We start from the raw sequence: 18,788 nt of genomic DNA, 5'->3' as shown, positions 1-18,788 counted from the left end.
CACGTGCCACCACCCAGGGCAGCTCTGTGAGCACGGCAGAGCCTGCTCTGGTTCTGCAGGTACGGAAAGTTCTTGCACGGCTGGGTCTGTAGTGCAGCCAGGCAGGTGAGCGCTCAGCGAAGCCACGCTTTCCTCGGCATTTCATTCTCCTTATTTGCCTGAGAAGTGGCTTCTGAGGAAGGAGAGAACCACAGGCAAGGTGCTGCTGGGCAGGTCTGTTGGCCTGCTGCAGGGTGGCTGCTGACCCTCATTTCGCTGCTGTCCTGCACAGTGCTTGGCTGATACCTGCTTGCTTTGAATATAAAGATACAATTTATTTGCTGCTTTGTTGGCCAGAACTGGCCTTGTCAGCATGCTGGACTGTATCTCGATGGAAGACTTGTGCCCAAACCCTGTAAGTTTCAAAGGCAGTTAGTGTGTATTTGGGGGGGCTGTAGCTATGGGAAGCAATGTGCTGAGCTGTGGATTTTCCTGTTTACGTGGAATCCTTTAGTGTGCCAGGAGAAAGATAAGCACTTAATACTAAAAGCTGCAAGGAGAGGTGGCTTTATTCAGCTTCCTTGCTCTGCAGAGCTAGAGAGCCTGTGGTTCTGGTGTTGCCTGTAAACTGCCAAACCTCAACCATGTCCCTTCCGAAGCATGTGTGTATGTACTTGAACACACAGGCAGACGTGTGCATCTTTACTGTTTTGGATGAAATCTTTAACTGATTGCTGGGTTAATACTAATTCACAGCCAAAACCCCAGGGTAACATAAGGCCTTACCTTTCTCTTGCTGTTTTTTCCATCTCCAGTGTATCACGTCCACTCCTACAAGCTGCCCTATTCCTGCGCTGCCACCCGCCCCCCCCCCCCCCCCCCCCCCCCCCCGCTGCCAATGCTCCCCCATAGCTCACAACCTCAACAACTTTCTCTTGGAAATTCGAGAGAATAGGAATAGAATTCATTTTTTTTTTTTGTCTGATCTGTTTTCTGAAGATGGTATTCTCTACAGCTGCAAACCAAATACATTGTGCCTGCCTGGTTCCTTTGCTCCTCAGTGGCATCTCGTCCTCATGGAAGGCAGTGAGTTCTGACCAGCTCAGAACAGAATATTAACTGTTATTTTATCAGTTTTTCCTGCAGCTTACTACTATCATTATTTATTTTAATAACGGCAAAAAGTTTCACATTGCTGATTCCTTTCCTTTTGTCAGATACTACATAGAGAGAAATATTTGTGAGCTTTCTGTACCGAAGGCAGTTTGAGACCACGAAACTGGAAGTAACAAGTTCTTTTTCATTTAAACACAAATCCTAGTTAGCATCTCATCCAGGACTGGCACCTAGTTCTTTAAAAAAATGTCTCAAAATTGGATTCCTGCTCACAAAGAAAAGTAAAATAGTCCTTGCCTCTACTGGACTTAGTCTTCAATAAGCAGTGAGTGTGTTTAATTACTGTGGAACTGAGAGCATGATATTCCTGTCTGAAGAAATGGGGACAAAGTACATCTCCTGCTTTTACAACCGCATTGGTTAAACTGTTCTGCTCAGAGTCAGTTTAAAACTGAGAATGTCCACACGATGCACAACAGTAAACAAAAAGCCTAGAAAATTAGCTGCGTTCATTTGGTCACATCCTACAGATTCTTCTGGCCACTTGAAACGAAACAAATTGCTTCTCTCCCACCTGCTCATGCCCCTGGGCAGTTTGTCTAGTTGCAGTATGTGACAGTTGTATGAAAACACATGTGTCTGTACAAATGACAGCTTGTGTGTCTACAGGAAAAATATTGTTCTGTAGATGCTAAGTATTTTCTATTTTTATTAGATGTAGCTATTGGAAGCTAGAAGCAAACAGCAGTACAGAAAACTTTAACATATGGATATAATTTATATTAGGCATTCACTACGCAAACTCATTTACAGTATTTTTTTTTCTTCTCTTGGATTAACGGTCTTTTGTGTTGAACTAAATTAGCTGTAGGACTTGGAGCTTTTTGATAAGTTCTGAGGTGCTGACCCTGCCAAATTGTTGGCCAGGATTAGTGGACCTCCTTCATCTGGTACTCAAAAGCATGCATGATGCTAGCTTTGTATTTCAGTTATACATTTTCTTGGAAATTCACGTTAACCTGGAATTTCCCTGTGCGGAACTGGCCAGATTTCACCACAATGTACTTCTCTGGTTTTAGTACTACTCAACGCCTTTGATATTATTTTGTTTTCATGTTGAAACAGGAAGACACTCAGTCCTGAATTTAATTTTAGTGGAAGCACAAGGAACGGAGTGGGACTCTTTCATTTGGTTTTGACTCTTCAGTTTTTCCCTTCTGAGCTGAGATTGCTATGGACTCAGCACAGTGGCTAGGTTGCAGCTTTCACATGCGGGCCAAGCAACAACTGTGGTTTAGCAGCGTTTTAGCGAACCTTCTCAGGGAGGCTGCACCAACCCTGCTGTTCTGCACTGTTGTGTACAAAAGGCCTGCTTCTGACATGGGTTTTTATATTAGAAGGGAGGAGCCTGTCACAGAATTGCCCGTGGTTAGGTAGGAAAGAATATAATGATGCAAACACAATCCCTTCTTCCTTGGTTCAGAACAAGGTATGTGGGGGGGAGGGGACAGACCCTTCAGCCGCATGCATGAGCACACGTACATGGCAGCAGCTTGCCAGCACCGTACACAAGAGCTAGAACAAGCAAGGCAGGGTGAACTCTGATCTTTGCCGTTGTGCACGGTGGGATGCCAAGGTGTGGGGTTGCTCTGCTCTTGTGTATAAACTACTGCTGTAAAGCTATTTATAGGCAAGTAAATAAGAATCTGAAGCAACATATCTTTTCTTCTCGGTACAGTGCCATTATGGTGATCTCTTAGCTGGTATATGTTGTAATGAAGTGCTGTAATGATTCAGCGTAGCTTTTCTGAGCTGTGTTGTACATTCATCTTGCACTGCTGTTCCCTGCATGCTGCTGTAGGAGCTCTTCTCCCACGAGTGCCTGGCCGTGTGAGCCTGTCTGCCTGACTCCTACAGCCGTGTCATATAGCCAGTTACAATCTGCTCTGTTGATTCGTGTGCAGCATGGTTCAGGTGCTCTTTGCAGGATCTTGCTATTTTCCTTTTGCATTTGCTTGAGACAAGCATGTAAATACTTCTGATCAAGAAAATCCCATCTATGACTGCAAAGTAGCTGCCATAAATTAAAAACTGGGAGGGGGAGAGAAAAAGCAGAATTAATGAAAAACGCATTAGGGAAATGCTGTTGCTTCTGGATGTGACGGATACTCTGTTATTTTTGTTTACCTGTGTTCTGGCACAGTTTCTCTATGTTCAAGGTTTTGCTTTGTGATTAACTGAAATCTTAGCTTTTCCAGCAAACAGCAGATCTGTGAGGAATGAAGAACTGCCTCTTGTTTCAATCCTCATGCCTCTTAATAAACATCAGAGGCAGGGAGGGATAGGAATAGGATTTTTTCCTTTAAGTGCAAAATGTAGAAATAGCTTCATTACCCACATACTCATGAATACCGTAAGTGAGGAGTCTCTCGGTTCTTTTTTGCTCTTACTTGCACATTTCAGTGCTGTCACCACGCTGGCTTCAGTAAATATACCAGACTTTGTAAAAGTATTTCCAACAACACTGGCAAAGCTATTTATGAAGTGGTAATTGTTACTTGCCTACATATTCCTGTACTTAATTTTAAAGTTTGAAATCAGACTTTAATCTTTTAAAGTAGCTTTTGCCTTCTCTGTGCCGAATATCTGAACAGCTTCAGTCGTCTTCAGATCCGTGGCAGCAGGAAGCTGCCCCAGCTGAGATCCCAGCTGAGGAAATGCAGAAGTCGGTACGTTTCAGTTGACCCCAATATGAGTGGAATTGGACTGACGGAAATTAGGGACACTGTTGTCAGATAGGCTATCCCACCCCAAAGTAGGTACCCAAATTATGGGCTGAAAATTCTATTATTCACATGGAGATCAGCTCGGGAGCAAACGTTGTCTGTGACTTAAAAGGCAGGTGGTGTTTTCACTTGAGCTCAGATAACTCCAGTAATTCAGGCTCTGTCTCGTGGTATTGAACTCCCTTAACAACACGCAGTTGTGTTGATTCTGTGTCTGAGAAAACCAGCCTGAGTTTTTGGGCAGAGGGGGTGTTATTCAGTGTCCTATTAATTAGGAAAAGCTGGTCGGGTAGCAGGGCCTGATTATTTACACTCTGGTATATCTGCCTTTAAAATGTCAAAGGCCAGCATCTGTAACCCTTAATGCTGCACTAAAAGACAAAAGGGAAGAATGATGGCTGACACAAGGGAAGAGCAAGATGTCTAGTTTTCTACAGAAGAAAGACGGAATTAAATTGCTTTTTGGCATAGTGATTTCTTTCTTTGTAAACCTTTGAAGATGAATTGGCTGAGCAGTAAATAGGAAGTAAGTTAATAGCACTTACCTGAGTCACTATGTCCAGTCCTAGGCCTCTCGAATCCACAACGACAACCGTAAGAATGGTCTGAATCACCATTGCAACGAAGTTGTTGAATCCAAACATCAAGGCGTAGCGTTCCATGCTCAGATTGACTGCAATCTGGAAGCTAATGTGAGACTGGCAGGTCAGTTAATTCACACCCGGTGGAAAGCTGTTGCTCTCTGTTTAGCTGATGAAGAGAAACAATTCATGCGGATGATATATCAAGACAGAGTAAATGGAGTTTCATTTGTTTGTTTGCTTCCTTGATTTCTCTAAAACAAAAAGTCTTGACTACCATAGTGTATTTGCATTTTTTTTTTGTACTTTTCCATGTTGCTTTTCCAAATCATGTTATCAGGTGACCTGCTTTATCTAGTAGAACATCAGATCGCTTTAACCTTTCCCTTTGTTGCCTCTTTACATTGATGGACTGTGCCAGACTGGTTGTGAAGCCTCCATGGCTGGAGGCTTTCAAAGACCTGGCCAGACAAAACCATGACCTGATCTGGCATTGGCAGGAGCTCTGCCCTGGCTGGGAGGTTAGACTAGAAGTCACAAAGGGTATCTTCTAACCAGCTTTTCTGCGATGATGTGAGTCACTTTTTGCTTTTGTGGCTTGACAGTAGAGGTAGCATACTATTTATTTCTGTCAAGACCCTGTAGATTTTTCTTGCAATATCTTTGACAACAATCAGAACATCTTTCCTTGCAATATTGACCTCCAGGGTTTCTGTCTGAACAAGAGGGTGTTATTCCCGCAGTATTCTTTTCATTGATTGTTAGCAGGGTTTTTTGTGCAAGCTTTTACTTTTTTTTTTGGTAAATTGTGTTGAAATAGTCCAGGTGTGATCCACTATAATGTACTAATAACCCACCAAAATGAAAACAGAGCATTCACTTGGTTTCAATTTCAAGATGAGCATAATCTTGTCATGCATTATAGTTTTAGCATTTTTTTAAAATGGTATCTGAATAATTTTGGGTTTTGATATAAAAATGCATCTGTTATTTTTTGGAATGTCTTTAGACATTAATATAAAGAAAAAACGTTTTATATTTATTAAACAGATTATAGATAATCTTTGTTATTTATATTATTTTTATTTCTCTATTTCTGACAACAGAATAGTTTGGTCTCCTAAGGGATCTGGTCTGAGTTAGTGTCCAGTGTTCTCTTTTATTCCTTCTTTACATCATAATATCATTTAGAATTATATGTATATAGTTAATTTGGGGAACACTCTATGCCAAATCTTTTCCTGCACTCTTGCAGTTCATAGCAAGCTAAAAAGGGGATCGTAAGGGATGGTGGTCAAGGCATGCTTGTCCCTATTATTTACTTGGCATCTTCCATGCCAGGAAGGAGGAAAATAGCTTCCAAGTTGTGCTGTTACTGTTGCCTTTAGTAATAAAGATATGTTTTACCTTGTTTAATTTCTGCCTATGTAGATGTTCTATGTCCTTTTGATACCTTTTCTTTGATGGCTGTTTAGAACAAACCCAACATAACTAGACATTTAAATGTCTTTGTCTTTACCTAAACAGTTATGTCTAGCATTAGATCAGCTGCCTCTGAGTAAGAGGAGGGATGCCCAAAGGAAACTTAAAGTATGGTTAGTGTTCTGTGCATAATGGCAGCACGGTGAGGGTTTTATACTTACGTTGCTATCGTTATGAGGAACATATAGCATGCTTTGAAAACGAGATAGCCAGCGTAACATGCCCAGATGTTGGTAGTGAAGTACATGAGAAAAAGAGAACCAGCATCTATGGCAGAGAAGATCCCTAACGCCAGTTCTCCAAAAAGGTCCCAGTTAATTTTCATATATTGTACTACAAAAGATGTTACAGAGCCTAGAAAAAGGAAAAAAACCCATGTAAATATTGTACCCGTTCTATAGCCTGTGTCACTGAGTCTTGCCACCCTCACATGCCAAAAGGCAATGCTGAATGGTGAAGCAGAGTATTTCTGAAGTGTTTTGAAAGCATTTCTAATCACTTTAAGTTGTGCAGATGAGTAGTCATTTTTAGATAACTCATAAATCAGTCTCTGCCATTCTATTCTTAATGTTTTATTTCACTTCACTGGATATAAAACAGGATAAACAGTTATGTAGAAGGATTGGCTGTCTGTACCCAGCAAGAGAATTAGGAACATAGTTTGGAGCTCAAGAAGAACAATTCTTCCAGCTTCTATGTGCTTACTTTACAGCTAAGCTAGTGAACCTTCTAGCTTAAAAGTTTAGTTTTGTGCGGCTCCTAAAGGGGCTAAGCTGTCAAAAAATGGAGTTTGAGGTATCAAGTGAGTATATTCAGGGCAATAAGAAGGGATAGGTACTGTGCTTTTGGTGGGCTGGCTACCAAGACACATCTGTTGTGAAGGTAAGCCACCTGATTACCCATCGTAGGGGTCTCATACAATTTTAAAACTTTTCAACTCTACATTGAGAAATAGGCAATTCCATGACAGAGAGGAATTAATCAAGGAGTAGATACTACAGAGTTAACTGTTTCTAATTAATTATTCAATTGGTCAATTTAGTTGCCTACCTCAAGATGAGTAATTTTTAATCTTAGAGGTATCCTTCTTAATTACTGTAAGGGTAAACTGAATGACCAGGTATGAAGTAGACATGTTTATTTTCCCTGGTGGATCACAACCCAATGTCTTGTACAAGTTCTCTACAGCAGCACAATATGAATTTGTGAAACACTGCCAGGTCGTGGTATCCTCTGATGTTACCTTTTGATAATATTAATTTGCTTATATGGTGTGGGCTTCTGCTTCTCCTGCAACAGTGTAATGATTAACGTCACTAGTGTAATGAATTCAATGTCTTTTTCAGTAAAATCTGTTTCTTGAATGACTAAAAATTTTTCCATCCTGCTGCACAAGAGCATTTCACTACAAAAAGATCTTAATGAGAGGATTATGTTCATGTGTAAAATATTTATGAAAAAATCCTCTCATCTGTGTAAGCTGATACCATTGTTATGGGAACTGTGTGATACTTGCTGGGGGGGCGGGGAGTCAACAACCTCATCTAAAGAAATGCAGGTGCCTCTGCAGAGTTACCAGCTCTAATGTATTTAGCAGCTGAATGTAAAGATGTAAAGTCTGCATGACTTGTACACTCTCTGCATACTGGCAGGATAAAGTTGGGTGCCCCAGTCGTACAGAAAAATAGCATAGCTCACATTTAAGCTGCTTTGTACATCAAAGCACCAGGTCTTGAATGCACAATGCATACACTGGCTTCCTGGACCATCCGCAATGGAATGGCACTTTAAAAGTTTTACTGTGGAACACTTTTAGAGACCCTGGTTGTGTTTGATGCTTAGACACTAACTTACTCAGGAAAGTTGCCAGTGCTTCCACAGCTCCGTTGTACACCGCAGAGCTGTGGGAGGGGGCTCTGAAGTCCCAGAGCACTTGGATGTAATTGAGCACCTGGTTAAAGCCGGCCGTAGCCAGCGCCCACCACAGGGACCAGTACAGCAGTTTCCTGGAGCTGTAGCAATCCCTCAGGTCGGTGCTCAGCTGCACCAGTACCCGCAGCACGTGCTGCTGGGGGCTGGGTGTATCATCCTGCCGCTCGGGTGCCGGTCCCCTGGCAGCGGGTGCGGAGCTCTCGTCCTCCTGGCAGCGCGACGGCCTGGGGGGGTCGGGTGCAGCCGCAGCTTGGTCTGCTCCTGGGGGAGTTTGGGAGACGTCTTTCCTGTGGAAGAACATGCTCTTCTGAGGCATCGGGAGGAAAAAGGAGCACACGAATGCCAGGGAGACAGAGGCCAAGGTAATGGCGTTAAGGTGGAAGTAGGATACGTCTGCCAAGGAAACCAGCAGCTGCCCCAGCACGGCAGCAGCGGTGGCTGCAGCAAGGGTGATACTTCTGCAATAGCTCGTCACTCTCCGATAGCGATCGGTGCTGACGACGCTGTAGATGTAGGCGTAATAGGCGACCTCGGTGGCTGTTACCATCCCGTAGAAGAATTCCACCAGCTGCATGGCCACCACTCCGTGTGCGAAGAGGAGCAAGAGCCACGTGACGATGAAGCTGATGCCCTGGAGGAGGAGGACGGGCTTGTAGCGCACGTAGTCTGTAACCAGGAAGACTGGGAAAAGGAGCGCAAGGTAGGAGTATGTCCAGACTGGGAAAATCTGGTTGGTAACCTAGGAGAGAATTGGAAATCCATGTTGTAATTCTTAGGGAAGGGAAGCTCATTTATTTTAAATGAGTTTGTAGAAGAAAGTTTTTACTCGAAGGAATTAATAAAATATATAACCACACTGAAGTGGCATGTAACTGTTGAGCAGGCAAATGGATCTTGAATCCATTAAATGGATCTTTTATTTATGCCATCTGCTGCAAACTGTAACCTGCCAAAGCTGGTTACAGTTGTGCTTTTTTTTTGTTTTTATCTTTGTTCAAAAACTTTAAATTTTACTTTCTTATTTTTGCTGCTCCATATAAATAAAAGGCAGAATAAAACTGTACCTCATCTGTGGTCAAGTTTTTATCTGGTCCTGTTAGATAGGGTGTTAGGAAAGGTTCTGATGGTTTCATCATGCAGAAGAATCCATAAAGGCAGAGGATCAAGGTGGGAAAAGTCCAGGTTTTGCTTTTCTCTTGCTTGCAGCAGCCCATGGCTTCTGCAGCAAAGCTGAAAAGAAAGCTTGTTAGAAGGATGATACTGCCCATGCAAGCCCAAAGATGTAAGATAATTGATTTTTATTTTGTGGTTTCTAATGCTAAGGAGTGCTCTTTAGAGGCTGGCAGTTTGGAAACATTTTTCTTCATAACTTTAAGTGAACAGCTTTTCCTTACATTTGTTTGCTGTTTCTCTGTCTTTGTAAACAGTGTATAAAAAATGACTTCGAAGATCTTTAACTTCGAGACAAATGACACGGTCACTCAATCTGCATTGACAAAGCTAACCACAGCGAAAGCCTTTCGAGGCAAAAGCTGCTGAAGAGGGTTGAGCACTGATCATCGCCAAGCACCATGTTGAATGACAAGTACTTAGTTCACAACTGCTGTTTTTTCTCCTTTGCCTCCTAGGTGTGCTGTGCCTTTCCTGTCACGGAGAGCTGGTAACTCTGGACCCCAGCAGATGAGAGTCACTAACAGATACAGAAAGAATGTCAGGCCAGATCCTCAGCTGGAATTCACTGTGTCAGAAATCCACTTTGGATACGGACATCCTATTTTCAATCTATAAAAAAAATGTATTTGTGGTCACGGAAGGTAATAGTTCACACTAAAATGAAATGAAGCAGGTTTTTTTGCTCTTGTCTCTAGCTGAGATTTATGGAATAAATTAAACTTTGACTCCACTGGGCAGAGCCCAAAAAGAAGTCAAAATGGCAGTAATGGGGCCATGTGTACAGTTTATCTTTTGGAGCCCTCAGTGTTTCTTACCAGCTGGGATTTCCATCACTCTGCTTTTGAATTTTATCTATTTTACCTCCTGATGAACTCCCCCCCCCCTCCCCCAGGCAAACCTTTGTTTTAAGAAGTAGTGTTTTCCCTCAAAACTTTCTGTAAAAGCTGAAGAAAGATCTCTTCCAAAACAGCCAAAATTATTCATGTACCTGTTGACTATATCACTCCACATTGGATGGGCAGAGGATACTCTTATAGGCTCTGATATATATATTATGTATAAGGCAGCAGGAATTATGCATTTTATTTGCTAATTTCACACCATGACAGCACATTTTACTAATAACCTGATGCACTACGAAATGTGTGCAGATCAAAAGGAATCTGAATTATTTAATTTTATGTATAATGGCTGAAACAATTGCCATGAAAGGATTTAGAGCAGAAATGAATTTAGCTCTGTCAGCTCTGTAGTGTGAACCACTAGAGGGCAAGATGACCCCGGCCAAGGAAGAACGTGTATGGGGTGAATGTGAGACCCAGGGCGCTCAAGGGAAGCAGCATTTCTGCCCCTCCTTCCTCCTCAGCTGTTGTAATAGCTTCTGCTCCAAACATGGCTTTGGCAGGATCAATTCTGGCCCTGCCCAGGATCACACTGGCTTAGTCACCACAACATCCCCCGACCTTCCTTCCCCATGATAATCCTTAAAGTAATACCATGCCCTAATGCCCCGTGAATGCTTCATGTGGTACCGAGAAGTTCTGAGAAAGGCGTCAAGAAGGGGGATGAAGAGCATCTCTAACACTGTAATAAAAAATACTTGTGCAAGGTAGCTCTGATATAGGCAGGCTATCTTTTTCCCTTCCCAGCCTAGGCGCTGTGCTCTCCTGTTTTGGGTCTTGCAATGTTTGCTCTCCCCCTGGCAGGCTGCGTGACACAAAGGCAGCAGGTCTCATAGACCTGTTCGAGACGCCCTGTACCTTGGGAAGTGAGTGGGGCAGACCGCTGTATTCCCAGGGCTCGCAGGGCACTGTGCTGCACCTCTGATGCTGCCTGCCTGTGCCAGGGCTGTGCCACCATGTGCAGTAATTTCTGGTTTGAGCTATATGCAGAAAAACTTCAGGTGTGCCCTGGTCACTGCATCGCTCCAGTCCCAGCACATGCACTGCTGGGTTTTCTGCTAGACCTGTACTTCTTTTCTGTAAATTTACTTTTTGAGGCACCTGTGTTAAGCTGGCAGGTAAGTCAGGCAAGAATTTTCCCACCCGATTAAAGCAGATGTGCAGAAAAAAATCCTGCCACTGGTGCTGAGCCAGGAAACGCAGTGGGCTGAGGGCTTTGAGGGGCAGCCTGTGCTGCCCTTGGGGAGCAGCAGGTGGGTGCTGCTCTGTCCGCAGCGGGGTGTGCGCTCGCCTCACACCCCAGCCCTTCGCTGTCAGTGAAGGACTCTGCTGCAGCCCCAGCCATCGCACCTTTCTGCATCCATAAGGACAGACCTCTGACAACGAGATCCATACTATGGTGCTCAAGGGTGGAGGGGAATCCAACTTGTTCCCATGCAGTTGACCCCTTATGGTCAATTTTTCTTTTTATAAGTCTAGGTTTTTCTTAACTTCTGGAGAGATGGTGAGATGCCTTGGTGTCATTCTGCAGCAAAACAATCCTTTTTTATGTTTTCCCCCATTAATTGGTTAGTGCCAGAGCTGTCTGCTCTTCTCCCACACAGCATGACTCAGCCCCCTGGTTCCCCACAGGACTGCTCTCTTCTTCCCTCCCTCTTTCCCTTGTCACTGCAGAATTTCTGATTTCCGAAGTTCATATATAATCATACCTTGTCCGCTGGAGCTCTTCCTTTCTTGCTTCCAAGGGAAAGGTCCTCTTTTATTATTTCCAGTCTTTCTTCTGGCTGTCCTGTGCGTATTGCAGTTACTGAACTCTGTTTGGGTTTTGTGCTTTTCCTGTTCTTCTGGTATTTCTACTTGCTTTAATGACAACTCTGAAAACATTTCCAGCTGGCTTTATTACAACATCCACTCTCAGCATCCTTAAAGGAACAGCCAGCAAATCTTAGCCTGGCCTTGCCCAAAGGCAGTAGTAAAGTGAGACTCTCACTACAGTTTGGTGCTTGACTGGCACAAAAGCAATAGAGCTAGTCCTGTTTCCAAAGAATTCTGTATCTATTTGACACAGAACGTGGCTTGAGACCCACCTGTGCCTCAAACTGGTCTATATTAAAGACGGAGCAGTAGCCATGCATGGGTAATGACAGAGATGAGGGAGAACAAATACCAGTCTTATAAGTTTAAATGTTTGCCCCCTAAATACATGGGGTTTCATACTACTCTGGCAAGTTTGAAAAGGAAAACACCCTGCTCTGCTTCCCCTTGATGTTTGTCAGCAAATTTCTTGGATCTATTGCTTAGGCAGGTTCTCACAGTTCTAGTGAAGGTGGAGATGGCCTTATAGCCATCTTCAGAAAATCCCATGGGATTCACAACAGTGAAGCATACTATCTGAAATGTACAGATTTGCACAAAAAATATGTACCTACAAATCTAAATCGACTCCCATTCTGTCCTACAACATACAGACCTGGAACGAGTGATATAATAATTACTTAGGAATTTGACCAATGTGGTAGGAAAATGATAGACTTGTAAATAGCAGTGAATTATCTAATAATTTCAGAGGAAGACAGTTTCTGAGTTAACACACAGTAAAATGGTACAGTAACTTTAGGGAGACAGTAAGGAATGTGAAAAACAGATTAAATTCCCTGTTGGATCAGATGAATTGCCCAGCTAAGCCAGTCCTCTGCCTTCAGTCTTGGCCATATTTGCAGCTTTTTTGCCTCTTACTCCTCAGCAGTCAAAGTCAAAGGATTAGTGATGTTACAGGGGTCATCTCAGCCTATTGCCTTTATCATCTGTTTGATGACTTGTTGTCATGATGGATCAATATCCATCTGACACTGCACTATCTGTGTGAGCTTTTGTGATATATGTGAAACTAATGTGTGAAAGGGACGTAATAGTTCCTTTTGGCACTTTCCCAGCCATCATTCACTGTCTGACACTGATTCCTGGGCTATTTTGGTTCTGCATGTTTAATTGAACCTGTAGCTATAGGATGTGGCAGCCCATCTGCAAGGACAGTGTGTATACTGGCATTTGATGTCATTCTCAAAAGCTCTTGCTAAAGTGCGGAGACCTTCTGTTGCAGTGAATGGCATTACTCTGAGTGTGCTTTGACTTACTGAGGTAAGAATCCAAGTCAAATTTCTTGGCACTGAAAAAAAACCCCAGAATTCTGTTGGGTTTTTTTTTCTTTATATGTAATAATGAGAGAGAATGATTTAAGTAACTTCCAGTCATTGATATTTGTTTTTTTCTCCTTTCAGATCCTCTTTTATCCTCTATTAGCTCTTCTTTCCATACTCTTAAGACTGTCTTTTTTGTACTTAAAATGTTATCCTTTTTCACTGATTCACATCTGAATGCCAAATGGAAGACAGCAAAACTATGATGGGCTTGTGCAAGTTTTTGGGTCAACCTGGGCCCTATGTCATAACCTGCCTGCAGCAGGGCCTGGTTGCTGGCTTTGAAGGGGTCCGTGCTCTTCGTGCTGAGTGTGGATGTAGTCTGGTTGGAAGCAGAAGTGAAGTTGTTCTGCTTGGAGGGTGTGCTGGGGTGTCTGTTTATAGCTGGTATCCCAATTCTGTTCAGCTGAGAAAGGGAAGACTCTGTAAGACCTGGAGAACAGGTGAGTTTTATAGTAGTAGTGTATCCTAAAGAGTTACTGTAATATGGTCTCTAATGTATCAAGGACAGAAGAAAATTCTGAGGAGAGAAAAGGAAGGAAAGGCAATAAAAGAACACAATTGCAAAGTTCTGTCACTCCAGTACCTTCTCCTGCCTCTGCTGCCCCTTGGACTCACTCCTGGCACTCTCTCTGGTGCTTCACAGGATGGCACCAAGGCTGAGAGCCCTGCCTCAGCTGTGTGAGGTATGTGTCTGTCTCTCTGACTGTCTGGTTGGGTGCCGGCTTAAGCACTGACTTTCAGCTTGCCAAATCATATCTGTTTCTTGACACCTGCTTAACTCGAGAGAAGAGACTTTGTAAATCAGGCTGAAGGCTTACACTCTTTGAAGAATGGGTACTGTATTCCCTAAAAGAAAGAGTGATAGCAAAGAACATTTACTGTGGATAATAGTGAAGATTTTTCTCAATTGGTGGTCACATAGGGCCCACGCACAGAAAGGTTGCAATGGCAGTTATGAAGATTAAACTGTCTTTTAGTTGGATTCCTCAGACCTAGGAGCATTCACAGGGGAAGTTCACTTTTTGATTTATGGATGAGCAGATCTTTGTCTTTTCTAATGCGCTACATGCCTGTTTTGGGAACGAGTGACCGTTTGCAGTCTGAGCCTGAATCCTGTGGTTTGTGGGTGAGGGTTTCCATAACTTGCCTCTCAGCTGAGTCTCGTGCAGGGTTCTGGAGGCAGGGAGACATTCACATGCTGGATGAATGCTTTTCATCTGAGACACTTAAATGCTTATCCAAAGTCTAGTTTAGAATATGTATCTAGAAACTACTAAGTACATTACTCCAAGGGGCAAGACGTTCAACCAAACTAATATTTCAGGTACTTAGTTTAAACGTAGATTCATGAGTGCTTCCTTACTAAGAAGTAATGATGTAAGGTTTTTTTCCACTATACTACTACTTACGTCAAGCTATGCCCTTCCTTTTCATCCAGTTACTCTTCTTATTCATGTCACATTAATGACACATTGCCATTTGTACCGTGCTGGGTAGTGGCTGCTGGTAGCAGTGCAGGATGTGGAACTAACAGTGGTGTCGTCACCCTGAGTGGGAAAACTGAGAGGCTTAATTCTTTTTTCTTACAGGCAACGTTTTAGTGGTGGCACACTTGGATGTTTGCACAAACCAGGCCTGGAGCTCTTGCTATAATGTGCTACTAACATAGCATGGAGCATGCAGAAGTTTTGTGATGAGTTTGTAAAGACTGGTTGAACCTACTTTGCTTGCAAGACCCATGCTTTGTGTCCCCTTTTGTACACTGCTGACTCTGGGCCAGTGCTGGGTTGGAAGGAGTGCTTTACGCTCTTAATCTCCTGTTATTGGCCAGGGAGAGTTAAGTTCAGTATCTTTAGCTTTCTGCAATATAAGTCACTGGTTGGATTTTCTCCTCTTTTGGTTATAGTTTATTTGGTGAATTAAATGTAGATGATAGATCAACATCTACATAGTTGTGCAAGGCTGGGGAAGCAACATCCAGATTACACTAGGTGTCCCCTTGGGAGTATTGCCAAAACTTCACGGGGTTGTACGTCTTGCTTATTTGCATCGCAGTGACCTACATTGGAGCTCTCTGACTTGTTCCAAGTCTCTTGCAAAAACCTGCTGGAGGCTTTGATGGGTTTCCAAATAAAGGTGTTTCGCACTGTCTAAGGACTGAGTTTGTTAGTTGAGCAAGATACTCCCTTTTACTTTCTTGCTTTCATTGGTGCAAAGCACACTCTGCCCTCCAGCTGAAGGGTGCAAAGCAGTGTGGTCCAAAGGAGCCACAGAGCCAAGCCAGACGACAGTCCAGCATGTGAAGGTACCTGCTGATACTGTTCTGCTACAAAATTTATTAGTCAAACTGAAGCTGTTTGAGCTTTGTGGTATCTTCCTCTTGGATTTATAGGTCTGAGAATGCTGGAAAATTTAAATTTTATCATTTTCAACTTTTGGTTTTTACAATTCAAAACTACTTTTGAACAACAACAACAAAACCTATGCAAGTTGACCATAAAATCTCCAGCACTGAGCAGACAGATGATATCTTGCATATGGTCTCTGTCTTGGCATCAGGGTACGTTTTGGCCCTAACGGCCAAATTTATTTCTGTTGCAATTGTACCAACAGCAAAATACTGTCTTGAAACTTCTAAAACAGAGAACTGAAGTCCAAAAATAGTGTGATCCAAAGTTTACTGGAAGTTGGAGAAAGTTTTCCTGTTGTATTCAATGAATGTTACAGCAGGGCAAAAAGGCTTACAGAAGAACAGGTTATACCTTAAGTAGTTCCTTTTCTTTTCCATACATTTTCCTTCCAGATTATCAGCAGAGGACAGGAACTACTACTTTGTCAGTGGGATTCTCTGGGGAATTTCCTTTATTTAAAACTTTGTGGTGATTACTGTAGGTCTGCAGCTGACTTTTCTGCAAGTGCTGGCTGTGGGTTTGTGTACTGGGCTCTGGTTTCCCTCTAACTCACACACAGTATGTCTGTCAGCTCTTCTAATGGCATCATTTAAGCTATCAGTGCTTAAAGGAAGAACAGCAGTTTGGTACTTCTGCGTGGAAGTGAAGGACAAAGCATAAAATCATTCAGATTGAAATTCAAAAATACCTTTGAGATCATAAAGTCCAACTGTTAACTCAGGACTGCCAAGTCCATCACTAAACCATGCCCCTAAGCACTGCATCTACTTGTTTTTTGAACCTCCAAGGATGGTGATTCTACGGCCTCCCCGGGCAGCCTCTTCAAATGCTTCACCACCCTTTCAGTGATTTTTTTTTTTTTTTTTTTTTTTCCCCTAATATCCAATCTAAACCTCCCTTTGCACAGCTTGAGGCTGTTTCCTCCTGTCCTGTTGTTTGTTACTTGGGAGAAGAGACCGACCCCACCTGCCTACAGCCTCCTCTCAGGTAGGTGTAGAGAGCAATAAAGTCCCCCCGAGCCTCCTTTTCTCCAGACTAAGCACCCCCAGTTCCCTCAGCCGCTCCCCATCAGACTTGTGCTCCAGCCCCTTCCCCAGCCCCGCTGCCCGTCTCTGGACACGCTCCAGCCCCTCTACGTCCCTCCTGCAGCGAGGGGCCCAGAACTGAACCCAGGATTCGAGGGGCGGCCTCACCAGTGCCGAGTGCAGGGGGACAGTCACTGCCCTGGTCCCGCTGGCCACACTGTTTCGGATACAACAAAAGATCCTGGCAAGAAAGAAGTGGTTGAATTTCTGTTGTGACTGTAAAGCTATCTTTCACCATCGCTTTAAGGTTGTCAGTGTGGTTCACAAGTTGGCTTTGAGCTCTTCACTTCTGCAAGTTGTGTGGTTGAGAGAAACATGTCTATTTTCTGTGGCTAATAAAAACATTTTGCTTAATACTTCCTTGATACGAGCTTTATGTTACATGTAAGAATGAAACTATTGCTTTCATAAAATACCAAATGCTTTAAAAGTTGTGGCCTGATTTCTCATTGTTTCCAACCACAGATCACTCCCGTGACAGCGATGAGTTCCACATGACCAATAAGTCCGCCAAGTTCCACAAAGCAAGTAGTGCCTGGATATAAAACTCGTGCCAACTCTTGCTGATATTTTTATTTTTTGGTAGGAATGAAAAAACTCATTTTTTTAATTCAGTGCAATCATTGTTCAATACTGTAACAGAAAATGGGTAGAAATCACACTTTTATGCAATGAGGAAAAGAATAACAGACTCTAGACTTTAGAATTTGGAGGGCACTCCAGTTGCTGATGGATGTGTGTAGTATGTATATCCCAGCACCAAAAAGAACCCCATATCTCCAAGTCTGCTACTTAGCGATGGGACCTGGTGACTTTGCCATCCTATTTGTATTTTTTGTAATGATGCTATACAATCCATTTCAATGTGCACTCTTAGCTTGTGCTTTAGCCTTTCTTTGATTGCATATTTTCTTCGTCTCCGGTTATGTAACAAAAAAAGGAAACGATATACAGGTCAAAGAAGTCTCATTTAAATTGGTTAATCCTCTTAGTGATTAATGGTGACTTACCGTGGATTGCCAGAGATAAGAGGAAAACCTGAAAGGATTTCTAAGTAACTTTCCATGTTGAAAGATTACTTTGTGGTGTGTGTTCCCTTGTACGCTGATCCTACAAATCTCTCACTAGTGGCAGATTTTGCCCTGTTGTCGCAGATGGCCAACTTTTTTCAGAGATACAAACTTGTATTTGTGCAATCTGTGTGTGTAGGAAGTTTTAGCTCAGCACCTCTGCTCTTACATCTTTTTTTCTGTTTGGTTTTTTTTTGTTTGTTTGGCTTTTTTTTTTTTTTTTTTTGTTTTTTTTTTTTTTTTTTTGTATTTTAACCCTCAAGGTGCATCTCATTACAGACACTATGGGAGAGTGAATCATTGCAACAGCCCAGGTAGGATAAAGTCCTGCTGGAAGAACATCAATCAGATTTTGAAAAGTGCATATAACTGGGTGCTTCATTTAATGTTAAATCCCTAATGACATTTGAGAGAGATTTAGAATAAATGTATCATGCTTCTAGAAAGTAAGAATTCTTGTTCGCAAAATGTTCTGGATTCTTCTAATACGTTGATTTCTCGCCAGCTCAGAAGAGTTTGAATAACAGAATCATCAAAGATTTGCATGGGTTTGTTTTTTAGGTTTTCATTCCTTTTTTTTTTTCTTAGCACCACATGTTGGATTTTGTCCCTTTGATGAATATTTTTTTTTTTTCAAAATTTTAATGTGGTCTAAGTTTTTCTCCATGTTCCTTCATCTTCCTGTTAGTCCTTTCAAAGGCAGCAGTAACAGTGTATGTGTCATATCCTGAAACTCTGGCCCAGGTTCCTCAGTGCACTGGGTTCTGTGCAAACACAAAAAAAAGACTGCTCTCTGAGCTGAGGAAGGCTGTTAGTTACCTGAGGCAAAGGTGTTCTTGTAAAACACAGTTCATTTTGGAACAGCAGGTTCCTGTCAAGCCCAGATTGCTTGGCTTAAAACATGTTGTGTTTGAGCACCTTTTCTGGCTCTAGTTCTTGCAGAACAAGCTTTTGTTGTTTACAGGAGCCCCTGAAGCTCGTCAGCAGTCTGGCATGGCTGGGAACAGCACCTTCCTTAAAGCCTCAGCCAAGGGCCTAACCAACAGGACCCTGCTGTGGCTGACTGGAATT

At 42.7% G+C, this 18,788-nt stretch overlaps 2 protein-coding genes across 5 annotated transcripts in view; both read right to left on the bottom strand.

Annotated features, from left to right (window-relative positions):
* Positions 1–6,103, bottom strand: part of SLC19A3 (solute carrier family 19 member 3) — a 20,108-nt gene extending 14,005 nt beyond the window's left edge. Inside the window, exon 1 of one of the 2 annotated variants that reach the window (XM_080409921.1) lies at positions 4,427–6,103. The gene's annotated coding sequence lies outside the window, so the exon portion shown is untranslated. Of the gene's footprint in view, positions 1–1,438; positions 2,993–4,426 lie in introns of those variants that run through there. The other variant, XM_080409920.1, reaches the window with a different exon arrangement.
* On the bottom strand, positions 3,224–18,788 carry LOC308072694 (thiamine transporter 2-like). 3 transcript variants are annotated; one of them, XM_080409918.1, is made up of 5 exons: positions 11,661–18,788; positions 8,941–9,658; positions 7,799–8,615; positions 6,106–6,298; positions 3,224–4,568 (listed from the first exon to the last, which is right to left on the bottom strand). In XM_080409918.1, the coding sequence occupies exons 2-5, from the start codon at positions 9,142–9,144 to the stop codon at positions 4,313–4,315; spliced, it is 1,470 nt and encodes a 489-aa protein (XP_080266044.1). In that variant the 5' UTR covers positions 9,145–9,658; positions 11,661–18,788; the 3' UTR covers positions 3,224–4,312. The 3 variants fall into 3 exon arrangements, with proteins under 3 accessions (XP_080266044.1, XP_080266045.1, XP_080266043.1); XM_080409919.1 differs by having other exon boundaries at positions 8,941–9,106; XM_080409917.1 differs by having other exon boundaries at positions 8,941–18,788.

This window comes from Falco punctatus, assembly GCF_963210335.1.
Source record: "Falco punctatus genome assembly, chromosome: 13".
In the NCBI taxonomy this organism is placed as follows: Eukaryota; Metazoa; Chordata; class Aves; order Falconiformes; family Falconidae; genus Falco; species Falco punctatus.
The sequence above is the reverse complement of the archived record's forward strand: the minus strand, read 5'-3'. Positions and strand labels throughout refer to the sequence as shown.

Coding starts and splice junctions, on each gene's coding strand:
- LOC308072694 (XM_080409917.1), bottom strand. CDS start 9,144: ATGGGCAGTATCATCCTTCTAACAAGCTTTCTTTTCAGCTTTGCTGCA. Junction 8,616..8,940: donor AAAACTTGACCACAGATGAG/GTACAGTTTTAT, acceptor ATTCTCTCCTAG/GTTACCAACCAGATTTTCCC. Junction 4,569..6,105: donor TTCCTCATAACGATAGCAAC/GTAAGTATAAAA, acceptor GTCTCACATTAG/CTTCCAGATTGCAGTCAATC.